The sequence below is a fragment of the Colossoma macropomum genome, unplaced genomic scaffold (assembly GCF_904425465.1).
Source record: "Colossoma macropomum unplaced genomic scaffold, Colossoma_macropomum, whole genome shotgun sequence".
NCBI lineage: Eukaryota > Metazoa > Chordata > Actinopteri > Characiformes > Serrasalmidae > Colossoma > Colossoma macropomum.
In genome coordinates, this window is record NW_023494805.1 from 2,489,871 (window position 1) to 2,502,870 (window position 13,000).

A 13,000-nucleotide genomic window follows, 5' to 3' on the forward strand; every position below is an offset into this window, starting at 1 on the left:
ATATATATATATATATATATATATATATATATAATTCATATATGCATACATACACACACTAGTGTATACTGTGTATATGTGTATATTCAGAGTTGGTATATATATATATATATATATATATATATATATATATATATATATATATATATATATATATATATATATTTCTTTTTCTTCTTAGATATTTCTATATTTTTTATATTTAAATTCTATAAGGGGGTCATGCACCTAAGATTTTCACTCACTTTCCACCTGTGTAAATGTGATGTGACAATAAACATGATTTGATTTGATTTGACACACACACTGTTGGATCAAAACAAATAAAGGAGACAGTAGCAGAACACTACTTCATATATCTACCTATCTATCTATATAGCTATATAGCTATCTATCTATCTATCTATTTTTATTTTTATTGTGTAACTGGCTTTAATCCACACAGAAAATAAATAATGCAAATGTAAAAATGGTAAATGGTATAAAAATGTATTTTTGCTTAATGCACTTTAGTGTTTGAAATGAAGTAATGATGTAGAACAAATACTGCATATTCATGCATTTATTTTCCATAGGGAAAAAAATTCATATTCAACAGTATTCTTTTCTTCTTATTCTCCTACAATAAAAGATAATGATAAAAAAATCATCCCTATTGCTAACATTGATTAAAAAATGTGGAATGTCTACATTTGTGGTTATGGAAATCTGATATATGGCCATATATGCACATGTATTATAAAGGGTCCAAGGCATATTTCTAATTAAGTGATTTAAGTGTGTGTGTGTGTGTGTGTGTGTGTATATATATATATATATATATATATATATATATATATATATATATATATATATATATATATATAATGCAGTATAGAAGAATAAAGAATAATAAAGGGCTTTGTCTGTACATGCTGTACATGCAGGTCTGAGTAGACTTACAGTATAAAAACTATTGTATATTATATGACAGAATGAAATGAACCTTTGTGAAAAAGCCTCTAATGAGCAGATTTGATCTGAGATTTGTCCTCCTGAGCTTTCTTTGTGTTACTTGTTTTCAGAATTCTCAAATTTTCTCTTATTTCCAAATCTGAGATTTATTTTTATTTCTCTGTGTAGACAACTACTCATATGTTTTGGATGCTGGCATGCTTACCAGCTTGACCATACTGGGTGACCAGCTAAACCAGCATCAGACCAGAATAAACCATCTTAGCCACTAAACCCAGTTAAACTGGACTATTTATACGCTATTGGTAATCAAACGTAGTTGGACAGGCACTGATGAGATCCACCACTCAGAAAGACAAACTGTGACGTAACTCATAAGGACAATGATAAACAGTGCCATACTGAGACTCTGCTGTGGCCATACTGTCCAGCCCCAACCTTTACATCCACCCTCCAGTCCAGTAGGTGGCAGTAATGCACCTTACAGTTGGCTGCCTCACTCAAAGAATAACAAGAACTCAAACTGGACTGTGCACTTTCGCTTTCCTGTGCCGGTGAGACTGAAGAGAAACTCAGAGATTCTGGACGGTAAGTGGTTTAAATCCGCTGTTCCTGACTCTGTAATGGCTCAGTGAGACTGAGTGGGGTGAGGGAGGAGCTGCTGGCCTCCTGGCTGAGCTCTGAAGGGGTTCTGATACCAGTCTGTTCTTCTCTACCCAGAAAATGAGCGACTCTTTCGTCAGTCCCCTGACCCTCATCGGTGTCGGGGCCAGTTTCGCCTTCTCTTCCATCTTCTACAGCCACTACCAGCAGAAGAAACTGGAAATACAGAAGCTGAAGGTGAGAGAACTCCACTAGCATCAACTTCATCACAGCAGAACCCTCAGAACCACACAGCCAGGTGGCCTACACTGACCTCCAGCAGTGAGGATAGGGGAGTGCTCCTGCTTCCTGTATACACCAATCAGGCATAACATGATGACCACCTCCTTGTTTCTGTGCTCATTGTCCATTTTATCAGCTCCACTTACTACATAGGTGCACTTTGTAGTTCTACAGTTACAGACTGCAGTCCATCTGTTTCTCTGATACTTTGTTAGCCCCCTTTTACCCTGTTCTTCAGTGCTCAGGACCCCCATGGACCCTCACAGAGCAGGTACTATTTGGGTGGTGGATCATTCTCAGCACTGCAGTAACACTGACGTGGTGGTGTTGTTAGTGTGTGTTGCGCTGGTCTGAGTGGATCAGACACAGCAGTGCTGCTGGAGTTCTTAAACACCTCAGTGTCACTGCTGCTAACAAGGAGGTGGTCATAATGTTATGCCTGATCGGTGTACATGTTCACATATACTTTAAGGGCTGAAGTCTCAGGCTGTCTGAGAAAGACAAGTTTGCTTACACAGCACTTTTCGTACACTGTGGTCGTTCAAAGTGCTTTACTGATGATGAAATACAAAGATAATTCTAATTAAAAAGAAACAAAGTAAAGGAGAAAAAGAAATTAAATACATGGTTAAAATGATAGACATTAAAAGACAAGAATCAGTAAATTTAAAACAAGTAAAAATGATATTGCACTCTTAACAAAGGTTCTTTAATGTTTCCTTTGTAAAGAAAATGGTTCTATGTTAAACCCTGAACCCTCAGAAAACTAATCTGCATGATTAAAGGGTTCTTTGCATTGTGAATGTGTTCTTCAGACTGATGGAGAACGTGCTGTGTATGGTTCTGTATAGAACCTTTTTTTTAAAAGGGTTTTATATAGCACAAAAACGGTTCCACTGTTGTTACAAGACAAAGAACCCATTTTCGGTACTGTACAGAACCATGTTTGCTAAGAGTGTAGAATAATAAAGTGCCGTTACAGGAGAGAAGTAGCAGTAGAGGTAACAGAAAATAGCAGGTGAGGTTTTTTATCAGAGCCCAGTTTCCCAAAAGCATCTCAGTGTTAAGATCGTCTTAACTGGAGGAGCGAGAGTGTTCAGCGTTACTACAGTCAACCAAAACTAAGACTAAAATAAGGAAGTGTGCTTGTTAACCGTAACACAGTAAACAAAACCAAAACAAAAACTAAATCGAAACTATAATCTGTACTGCAAACCTAACAAACTGAACAGAACTGAGAAAAAGTCTTTAGTTTAAGTTTTTCGGGGTGTGAATGAGAGTTTAGGAACTCTTCTAAATCAAGTCAAGGTTTGTTTATATAGCGGTTTTCACAACAGGTGTTGTCACAAAGCAGCTTTACAGAAAAATCTGGGTACATGAGCGTCGCCAGTGGCGACATTGGTAAGAAAAACCACCTAAGAGCAAGAGGAACACTGAGAGGAACCAAGACTCAAAAGGGGAACCCATCCTCCTCTGGTCAACACCAAACGATAACATGAGCAAAATGAACAGGATAAGATTACAGAATACAGAAATGGGGAAAAACAGGTGAAGCAATGGTCATGAAATAGTTTGAGTCTGTGCAGCAGCATCAGGAGGGTCAGTTCAGGCAGGTGAGGTTTGCACAGCTTTGTACAGCAAGAAGCTCCCTGGTGGTCAAACCGGTTCCAGCAGGCTGGCGAGCAGTGGGCACCCGATCAAGGCAGAAGAAGCGTCAGATGCACAGGATGGGCAGTTTCACCACAGTTCCATCACAGCTTTCATCATAATACTAAAAACTAAAACAAACTAAATAAAAACAAAACTAAAACTATTACTTTTTAACTATTAATTATTAATGCACCCTTAAAACTAACTGGAACTGAATAAAATATAAACTAATGAACATTTTAAAACTGTAATACATCTGGATCAGAGTGATGCTCACTCTACTGTATAGGAATCATCTTTGTGCTGAGATGCTTTTGGGGAAACCCAGTAATGCGTTCTGTATTTACTGTGTTAGTTTAACTGTTTCTGAACTTCTCCTGGAGGAAGTCCAGTAATTATACTTACCAGCCAAAACCTGCTTTATCTAAACAATAAAATAATAATAAATCAGCTGAAGGAACTGAACAAATCCACATGGTGGCTGGAGCTCAGTGAGAAATCAGAACCAAACCTGTGATCTTCTCACTGTATTAATCTAACCCACATATTCATAGCTTTACTGAATCTTACACACTTTACTGGGAAGAAAACACTCACTGCCCACATTTTGAACACCTTTCACTGTTTTAGTTTTGAATATTTTTCATAGTTTCCTACGACCTGCTTGTAATTGCTTGTAAATAATTAAAATTTCTGTTCAGTTTATAATTATTTGTTGAGTTTAACACATTGGAAAAATACTAAAACATAATATATAAAATATCAGTCCTGTTTCATATTGATTAACACACCTGATTCAGCTCATCAGCTAATTTCCAAACCACTCATTCGGGTATAAACGGAGATAAAACTATCTGGAATCAAGTTACCCAACACAGAGAAGAGAAGGAGCCCATGCAAAAGCAGCTATACACCTCAAACTGCTTGTTTTCTTTGTTGTTATTTTCTGATAATTCCTCTTTTCTACGGGCTAAAATGAGAAGCTTTATTCTTTTCACAGTTTTGTCTGTTCAGTCTTGTTCATTTGTTCAAGTTCAAACTGCTGTTTCTGTCTTTTTCTAGGAAATCCCGAGCTTTCAGGCCGATCAGCACCTGCTAAAAATACTCAACGCCTCTCAGGACAGGCGGCTGCATTATGTAGCTGTGGAAGGTATCATATCATCAGCGCTTTCAGTCATACACTTTAAAGGAGAATCCCACTGATTTTTCAAAACTTCTGCATAGTTTAATCCTTGAGATGTAAACAAAGTCATCCAGAGTGGTTTGGCGTGAAATGCTGTGTTGTAGAGAAACTTAGTCGAGTCATAATTGCTCACAGCAGTTCTGATAGGAATCAAATATCTTTAGAGTTTACTGCCTGTAAAAGTTGTTACAAGAAATGGTTGTTGTAGCGTCTGCATAAAGTAGACACAGTGGAGGCCATAATTTCCACCACAAGAAGTGCTCCAGTCAGAAAGGTACATGCAGAGCGCTGAACAACACCAACAACACAATGGCGCACACCTCCCGTGATCCACCCAGCGCAGCCAGCAGCACGGCTATGCCTCAGGAGGTTCTAGATGCCAGCGCCAGCCAGTAGCAGGTCACACTATGAATATACTGCTAATGTCTGAGACATTGTTTTATGATAGTTTTTGACCATTTTTGGCTTAATATATATATGGTTCCCAATGAAGCTCATGTTTTTTCCAAATTTACATATTTACCATCATATTTTACCATCATCATTGTTACATTTCAATAATCAGAAGACATGTGTAGGTTCAGTTCACTGGAGGTTTCGGAGAGTTACTAACATAATTATATTTGCACTGTAAAAATATCAACTCCTGGTTCCTGTCACCACCTGGAAAGACATCCATATCACTAAGTTCATCTACAATGAAGCACTTCAAGCCAAACCACTCAGAATGACTGTTTAGATCTTGATGACTGAACTATGCAGAGGTTTTGAAAAATTGGGGGAATTTCCCTTTAAGCAGGGAGTCGACCAGGCAAAGACATGTTTGATATCTAAAGTTTGCTTTTTTTTTTTTTTTACACTGGAGCTACAATGCTAATGTAGCTATCAAGTAATGGAAGCTTACACCCCATCAATTAGCATGTTGCTAACTGTAAACTTTGATCATCTCATATTTCTCCTTAAGCTGTGTGGAGGTGTTCAGTATCTCTAATAGAGTTTATTATGTGATTTCTCACTGTTATGACATTATCACTGTGGTGACTCACTGTTATCTATAAACATGGACTAAAGAACATTAGCATAGATAACACAGTAGAAAAAAACAGCAGCTGGTTTATGCTGGACACCCAGCATGGTCAGGCTCATGCATTAGCTTCGAAGCTCTACCACAAAAGCTAAATTGGCAAACTTCAAACACCAAACACGTCTTAAATGTGTAGATTTGCTGATCTGTTGTTATAAAAGTGTCCGAGGGTCAGAACAAATGTTGTGTCCTGTGTGCAGGTGTGGTCCAGCCGGTCGGCGAACCGCTGGCTAGTCGATACGTTCCACGGTGCTACGGGGTCGTACAGAAGGTCACCACCCAGGAGCACTGGAAGGTGCGGAACGCGTCCGGAACATGGTTAGTGCTTTAGTTTATTTCAGTCCATAAACCTTCAGGTCTGGACCAGGAGTCGAATTACAGAGACATCCTGAGTCTGAAATCTGTTTAGTCTCCATGGCAACTTCAGTTTGGACTGAATTCAGGACAGTAACTATTACAGAATAACAGTTCCTGCCTTCATAATCTCATCATGAACTCCAGATAAGAAAACAACATCACACAAACATCTAACTAGACTAAACCTCCTAAATCCTGTCCTAACTTTAGGATGAACCCCAACAGGGTCCTCACTTCTGTTTAAGGCCCGTTTCTATGGTTTTTAGGCAGCTGAGTCAGGCAGCATAGTTCACTACCAGCATAATGAGCTCCATTTATTTCTACTGTAAAACGCTGTAGTTCATGCTTTAATTTTTAATTAGATTTTTAATTTAATGTTTAATTTCTCTCTTTTAAATCTATTGTTTTAATCATGTTTTAATTTTATTTTTAATTTATTTGCCTTCACATTTTCTAATTTGTATTTGAATTATATTACATAACAACATAATGTTTCATTTGTTTTAGTTGAGAAATTTCATTTTAATTTTTCAGTCCTGTTTAACTTGCTCGCCTACACTGTAAATGTAGATCACCCTCAGTGTCCTTCTGAGTCAAAATAAAGGTTGACCGATTGATGAATTGATATTTCTTCGTTTGTAAAGCATTTTGAATGACCACAGTGTACGAGACTTGCTTTAATGTTCATGAAAACTCAAATCAGATTGAAATATGACAGCGATGGTGCTAAATACCTGTATAAGTTACTTGAATGATGAGAACCTGATCTTAAATCAGTGTTTTTACTCTGAAATCTTTGATAAGCACATGTTTTAACCTGTTTTCTCGTACAGGGTCTCCAAAAAGATGAACGCGAAGGAGACGAAGAGCAGCGTGCCGTTCCGCCTGTTCCAGCCAGGCTCGTACCTCAGCGAGATCTCCGTGAAGGTGGAGTCCCCGCTGGAGGCGAAAGGGGATTACCTGGAGGAGGTGCACAGGTGAGTGAGCTGAGGAGCTAATGTAGCTCATAACCCACCAGCAAGAGAACACAGCATAGCTAACACTGCTTACACTACACCCTTAAAAAGATGGTTCTTTAAGGGTTTTTTAGTAATGAAAATGGTTCTACATAGAACCATGAACATTTAAAGAGCACTTTACATGATTAAAAGGTTCCTTGCATCGTGCTAATTGGTTGGGTGTAAGCTTCTATTACTTGTTCAACATATTAGCCAAACCAACGTCAGACACCAAACGTCTTTGCTGGGGGTGGACGATGCGGTGATATTTTATCGTTATTGTGATATTTTTTATTGTGTGAAACAAGCGTATCATCAGTACTTAAAGAACACTGGAAAACTGCGTGTTTCACTACAGAGAGTGAAATGAGGCCAGTTTACTTCATTTTCAGTGCAGCTGAATAATAATCACTGTATTCATAGTTTTTGGTAGCAGTTTTTAAATGTGATATTACTGGCATATTTGCATCTGTGTGTCGAAGTATGGTGATGTGTATTGTGTAGTTTTCCCATATCACCCAACCTTAGCTTTGGCTGAGCGACTGCATTTGGGGTATGTTGGTTGATGGATGGGTGTGTGGATGGGTGGGCTGGATGATTGATAGGCATTTGGGGGATGTAGTAACAGAAACACATTGGAAATTAAATGCATAATAAATACATAATTGTACGTAGCCCTGCTGGTGACATACTGTATAAATAATAATACTGCATGGTCATGGCTTAGTAAGGCATGGAGACAACATCCTAATGTGTGGCCATGACGTAGTAAGGCATGGGAATGAGATAATGAAGCCTTGGCCACAGCTTAATAAGGCATTATCTTGTTCCCATGCCTTACTAAATCGTGGCCACAACTTAGTAAGGTGTGGAAACGAGATAATTAAGTCGTGGCCACGCATTAGGATCTCATTCCCACTCGTTCATACAGCTTGGCCATGCATTATTTTTATTTATACAGGATGTCACCAGCAGGGCTCCTTACAGTTACACATGCTTGTTGTCGCTGTCAGTCAGGACAAAACCTCATATATCCAGGTCTGGTTTTTTTTTCTTTTTTAATTTTTCATTTCTTGACATAATTTGAAACCCCCAGATGATCTATTATATTATACTGTGTCAACAGTTTCATGATGAACAGACCAACAGAAATGGTCCAGAACTGCTGGGAATAAATCACTTCTTCATTCATTTTCATTAAAAGTTCATAAAAGTACATTTTTCCTTCTCCTGTAAATTTACCTTTTTGGAGATGTTTAATTCCCGCAGCGACGTTATGCAGCCCAGTATATCCAACATATTATTTGCTGATAAATTGAAAAAATGACGTAATATCTACAAAACATAATATAAAACTTGAAAACATTAACCGAGATAATTTATGGTAACTGATATCTGTATCGGCCAAAATAAGATCTTAATTATTGATCGTACTGACCCAGAAATTCTGTATCAGTGCACCCCTAATGTAGAGCCATCAGACTGCAGACATATAACATATAACATATAAGACGTATAACTGTGTACAGGGGTGTCCGGAGGGCTGAGGATGGGCTGCTGGACGTGGTGGTTCAGGGTGTGACTGGAGAGAAGCTGACCGCGTGGGAGGAGAGGGAGGAGGTCCTCCGTGTGGGGACGGTTCTGACGGGTTTCGGGGAGGTGGTCCTAGAGCACGGGGGAGTGATGAGGCTCCAGCCGCCGCGGGACGGACGCGCCTACATCCTCCTCCCCGGAGACCACCGGAGCTTCATCCAGAGACACGAGAACACGGCCGGAATGTGGAAGGGGCTGACGGCGCTGTTCGGGATCACTGGGTCCACACTGCTTGCCGCGTTCATCTACAGCACGCTTAGTAAGGACAGTCAGAAAAGATAGCAGCTTTCTATATAACTGAGGAATGTTCTGGAATTAGTGCTGTGGGGGGACGTTGGGGTGGGCGATATGACGATATTATCATGATAAATATTACAATACGCAACTCTACTGAGTATATGATGGGTATGGTCCCGATCCTGGTCTGAGTTATTTAATATAGAGTACTAATACAGAGTCTGATCAATTAATTTTATTTTAGTAGATCATACAGCTGCACCAGTGCACATCAGTTATATAATAAAACCTGTCCAATTTAGGCAAATAATCATTTGTGTTCTCATATATTAAACAAAAATATATCTATATGAAATATTTGGGTGGTATTTTAAATTAAATCTGGATATCCTCCTGGGGTCGTATTACAGAAACTTCTTAACTCTGAAATCTGTTTAGAATGAGTGATTAGTGTTTAGTCTCCATGTGAAATGTGTTTAGTCTTTATGACGACTTCAGTACAGACTGAATTTCGGACAGTAGCTGTTACAGAATAACAGTTCCTACCTTCATAATCTCATCATCAACTCCAGATAAGAAAACAGTATCACACAAACATCCTAACTAGACTAAACCTCCTAAATCCTGTCCTAACTTTAGGATGAACCCCAACAGGGTCCTCACTTCTGTTTAAGGTCCGTTTCTATGGTTTTTAGGCAGCTGTGTCAGCAGCATAGTTCACTACCAGCATAATGAGCTCCATTTATTTCTACTGTAAAACGCTGCTTTCACTGTGAGATGATTTTCTTTTCTAACTCTGCGTTTTAAAGATCTCAGACGCTGCAGACTCGATCTCCACCGCCCCTCTGATCACCTTCGTGTGTTAATGTTGATGATGAAATATTACAGTGATGGTGGTGAATAATGAGGAGACAGAGCTGAACGTGTGTCTGTTTATTAGGAGGAGTAACGTTAACGCGCTTGGCTAAAGCGTTTGGGAAATGGAAACTGAAACTGATAAAAAGCAGGGGGGCTGAAAGATGCTGTAAGATTCCTAAATTTAGATCAGTTTTGCTTCTGTAATATGAATTTGAAATATGAAAAATCTTATCTTGACCTGTCAGATCTTAAGTTAAGACAAAAAGAGAGGAATTTCTGTAATACGGCCCCTTGATGCATGTAGACTTGATAACTGAATGCTTCACATGCCCTACAACCAGAAAGCGCCCCTGAGCGAGTCCAAAATGAATGGGTTAAGATTAGAACAATGACCTCCTTCACTCGCCAACCAATCAGCACTCAGTAGCAGTAATGCCAATCAAGCAGCACTCAGTAGCAGTAATGCCAATCAAGCAGCACTCAGTAGTAGTAATGCTAACCATTTAGTGCTCAGTAGCAGTAATGCTAACACAGTAGCATTCAGTAGCAGTAATGCCAACCAATCAGCACTCAGTAGCAGTAATGTTAGTGTCCTGCTGCCCAAAACCCGTTTGCTGTAGAAAAAAACACATACAGGTAGTTTTCTTTGATTTTTTTTAGTGAAACTCGTCCTTCTACTCTCTAAAATTAAAGGAAAGTTCTGGGCGAGTGATTAGAAACTATTTCAACATTTCGTTTTTAGCCATTAAGCTCCATTTACCCCCATTCATTGAGGACTCGCTCGTGGGCGCCCTCTGGCGTTTAGCAGTCATGTTTGTGACATAACGAGGGAAATAGGAAGTGGCCAGACCTCATGAACCGGCTCTGCTACAATCCTTCTTATGTTAGCAAGTGCATCTGTGATACTGCAGTCAGCTGAAGTGTTCACATCCGTCGCTGACCAGACCAATATAAACGGAGCCTGGATGAGTTGTGTATTCACAGACCTCAGAAAACTAAACATCATGATGCGCATCATAAATGACTCAGTACTGCAGCGTCATATCGCCCACCTTAACGCACTGGGTTCACTTCCATTCCAGTTAAACTGTGAGCTCCCTGATTGGAGCTCAGTCACTCAGCCTGCTGGGAGGCAGATGATCAAGCTAAAATCATCTGATAGATATTTAATCATGAATCAACAAAGGAATTTAAAAGGCTGTCGTTTTCCATCGAAATGGGACGTCTGTTTCGTGCTGGTGGGTAAGTACAGCCGCTGTAGGGTAAATATTGATCTAAAAAGGGTTGATGGCAAATATATTTGATTTATCATAAAGGGATTTTAATCATTAATTGTATTACCTCATTTTTGTATGTATGCTGACATAAAATAAAACTGGATTTATTCACAGTTTTCTTGTCTGTTTTGTAACATTAGAAGCTTTTTATCCCTTTTTCCTGTGTTATAATTAAGCAATAGAACCTGAGAGGGAGTGTTATCGCGAAATAATGATGTTATTGGTGATAACACACTCCTCGAGTGTTCTATTGCTTTTATACAACAGTTAAATAAATAAAGTAATAAATTAATAAACTGGGCCGTGAACGCGGCGTTTCATATGTTTTAATGTTCGCAGTTCCTTCACCAAATTATAGTTCCTTAACAAGCAGCTTGTTGCTACGTCAGAGTAACGAGCTCCGCCCACTCGCTGCACAGCCAGCAGTTTGTTCTCCAGCTCCACACAGACCAACTGACAGTTTGGGAATGTAGCGTAGTCTGATCTACAGAGTCTGACCAAATCGGACTGAGCCATAAAACTGCCGCAATATCAAGTTCAGCTCAGTTTTGTCAGTTTTTGCCAGATCAGTATTAATGTTGTTTTGTTCCAGCCAGTCTGTAAAGCATCTTACAGCCCATTTAGTTTGGCGAATGGTATTGGGTTCATTTCTGGCTGATTCCAGGCTGTTTAGCTGCTCTTCTGTCACAGCTGCCGACTGAAAAACTGCTCAGTGGTGATGACAGTTTGGGAATTTAGTGTAGCCTCATCTTCAGAGTCTGACCAAATCAACTGTCAGTCAAATGTGATCTTAAAAGTGTCCATTTTCTGTTTGTGGCAAAGTAAGAAGTAAAAACATTCAAATGTCTTGAGCGTCTCCAACAGCTGTCAAAGTCGTTGCTTAGCAACGGCATCTCAGCGGAGTTATACAATGTTTGCGAAAAAACCTGTGATGTTATGGTGAAATAACAGCACAGTTAGAACGCTTCTCAACCAATCAGCTTGCATGGCCGGAACTGTTATATAATTTTCAGTCAAATTTACATAATAAGCTGGAACGAATGATAGGGATCTGCACAGGTACTGGAGTACTGAGTAAACCAACCACTCAGTATTCAAGTATTAAAATTACCATTCAGTGAAGAAAATAAACAGACTGACGGTTCAGTGAAACGCTGATTTTTGTTTAAAAATGCATCCTTGGCAACCATCACATCCAGGTATGTGTGTTTAGCAACAAAAAACTGTAATATACTCAGAAAAGTAACAAACCTCGAATTTTCTTGCTTTTGCTTGTTTTCTTGGCTGTAAAAATTTGGGAGCGTCGATGGTGCTGCATTGTCACCTCACAGCAAGAAGGGTCTGGGTTCGATTCTCCTGCCGGGTGACCAGAGTCCTCTCTGTGTGGAGTCTGCATGTTCTCCCCGTGTCTGTGTGGGTTTCCTCCCACAGTCTGAAGACACGCGGTCAGGCCGACTGGAGATGCTGAACTGCCCCTAGGTGTGTGTGTGTGTGTGCGTGTCTGTCCTGGACTAGCGACCTGTCCAGGATGTATCCTGCCTTCCACCCAATGACTGCTGGGATAGGCTCCAGCACCCCCCCACGACCAAGAAAGATAAGCAGCTTAGTTAATGTGTGTTTGTGTGTTTAAATTTGAGTTTTTATCCTTTTCTGAGTGAGTTTATTACACTTTACTACTACTACTAAACACGTACCTCATCGTGATGGTTGCCAAGGACACGTTTTTGAAGATGTGACTGAAAAGACAGATATTTATCACTTTATCACACTAACTAGTTTAACTACTCTAGCTAGTTTTAGCTCAGTCCAGAAACAAAATATAGTTCTCTGACCTCAAGTAGAAAATGTGTCTCACTCAGTGTGAGCTCTTTAGCTCATCAGCTCATTGAAAGGGCAGTTTCTGCTACTCATCCAACACAAAACT

At 39.5% G+C, this 13,000-nt stretch overlaps 1 protein-coding gene across 1 annotated transcript; it reads left to right on the plus strand.

Annotated features, from left to right (window-relative positions):
* The first annotated feature begins 1,388 nt into the window (after positions 1 to 1,388).
* LOC118825782 (mitochondrial ubiquitin ligase activator of nfkb 1-A) lies at positions 1,389 to 9,551 on the plus strand. Its single transcript, XM_036596597.1, has 6 exons — positions 1,389 to 1,542; positions 1,675 to 1,794; positions 4,552 to 4,639; positions 5,957 to 6,074; positions 6,947 to 7,090; positions 8,641 to 9,551. The coding sequence occupies exons 2-6, from the start codon at positions 1,678 to 1,680 to the stop codon at positions 8,984 to 8,986; spliced, it is 813 nt and encodes a 270-aa protein (XP_036452490.1). The 5' UTR covers positions 1,389 to 1,542; positions 1,675 to 1,677; the 3' UTR covers positions 8,987 to 9,551.
* Positions 9,552 to 13,000: the final 3,449 nt, after the last annotated feature.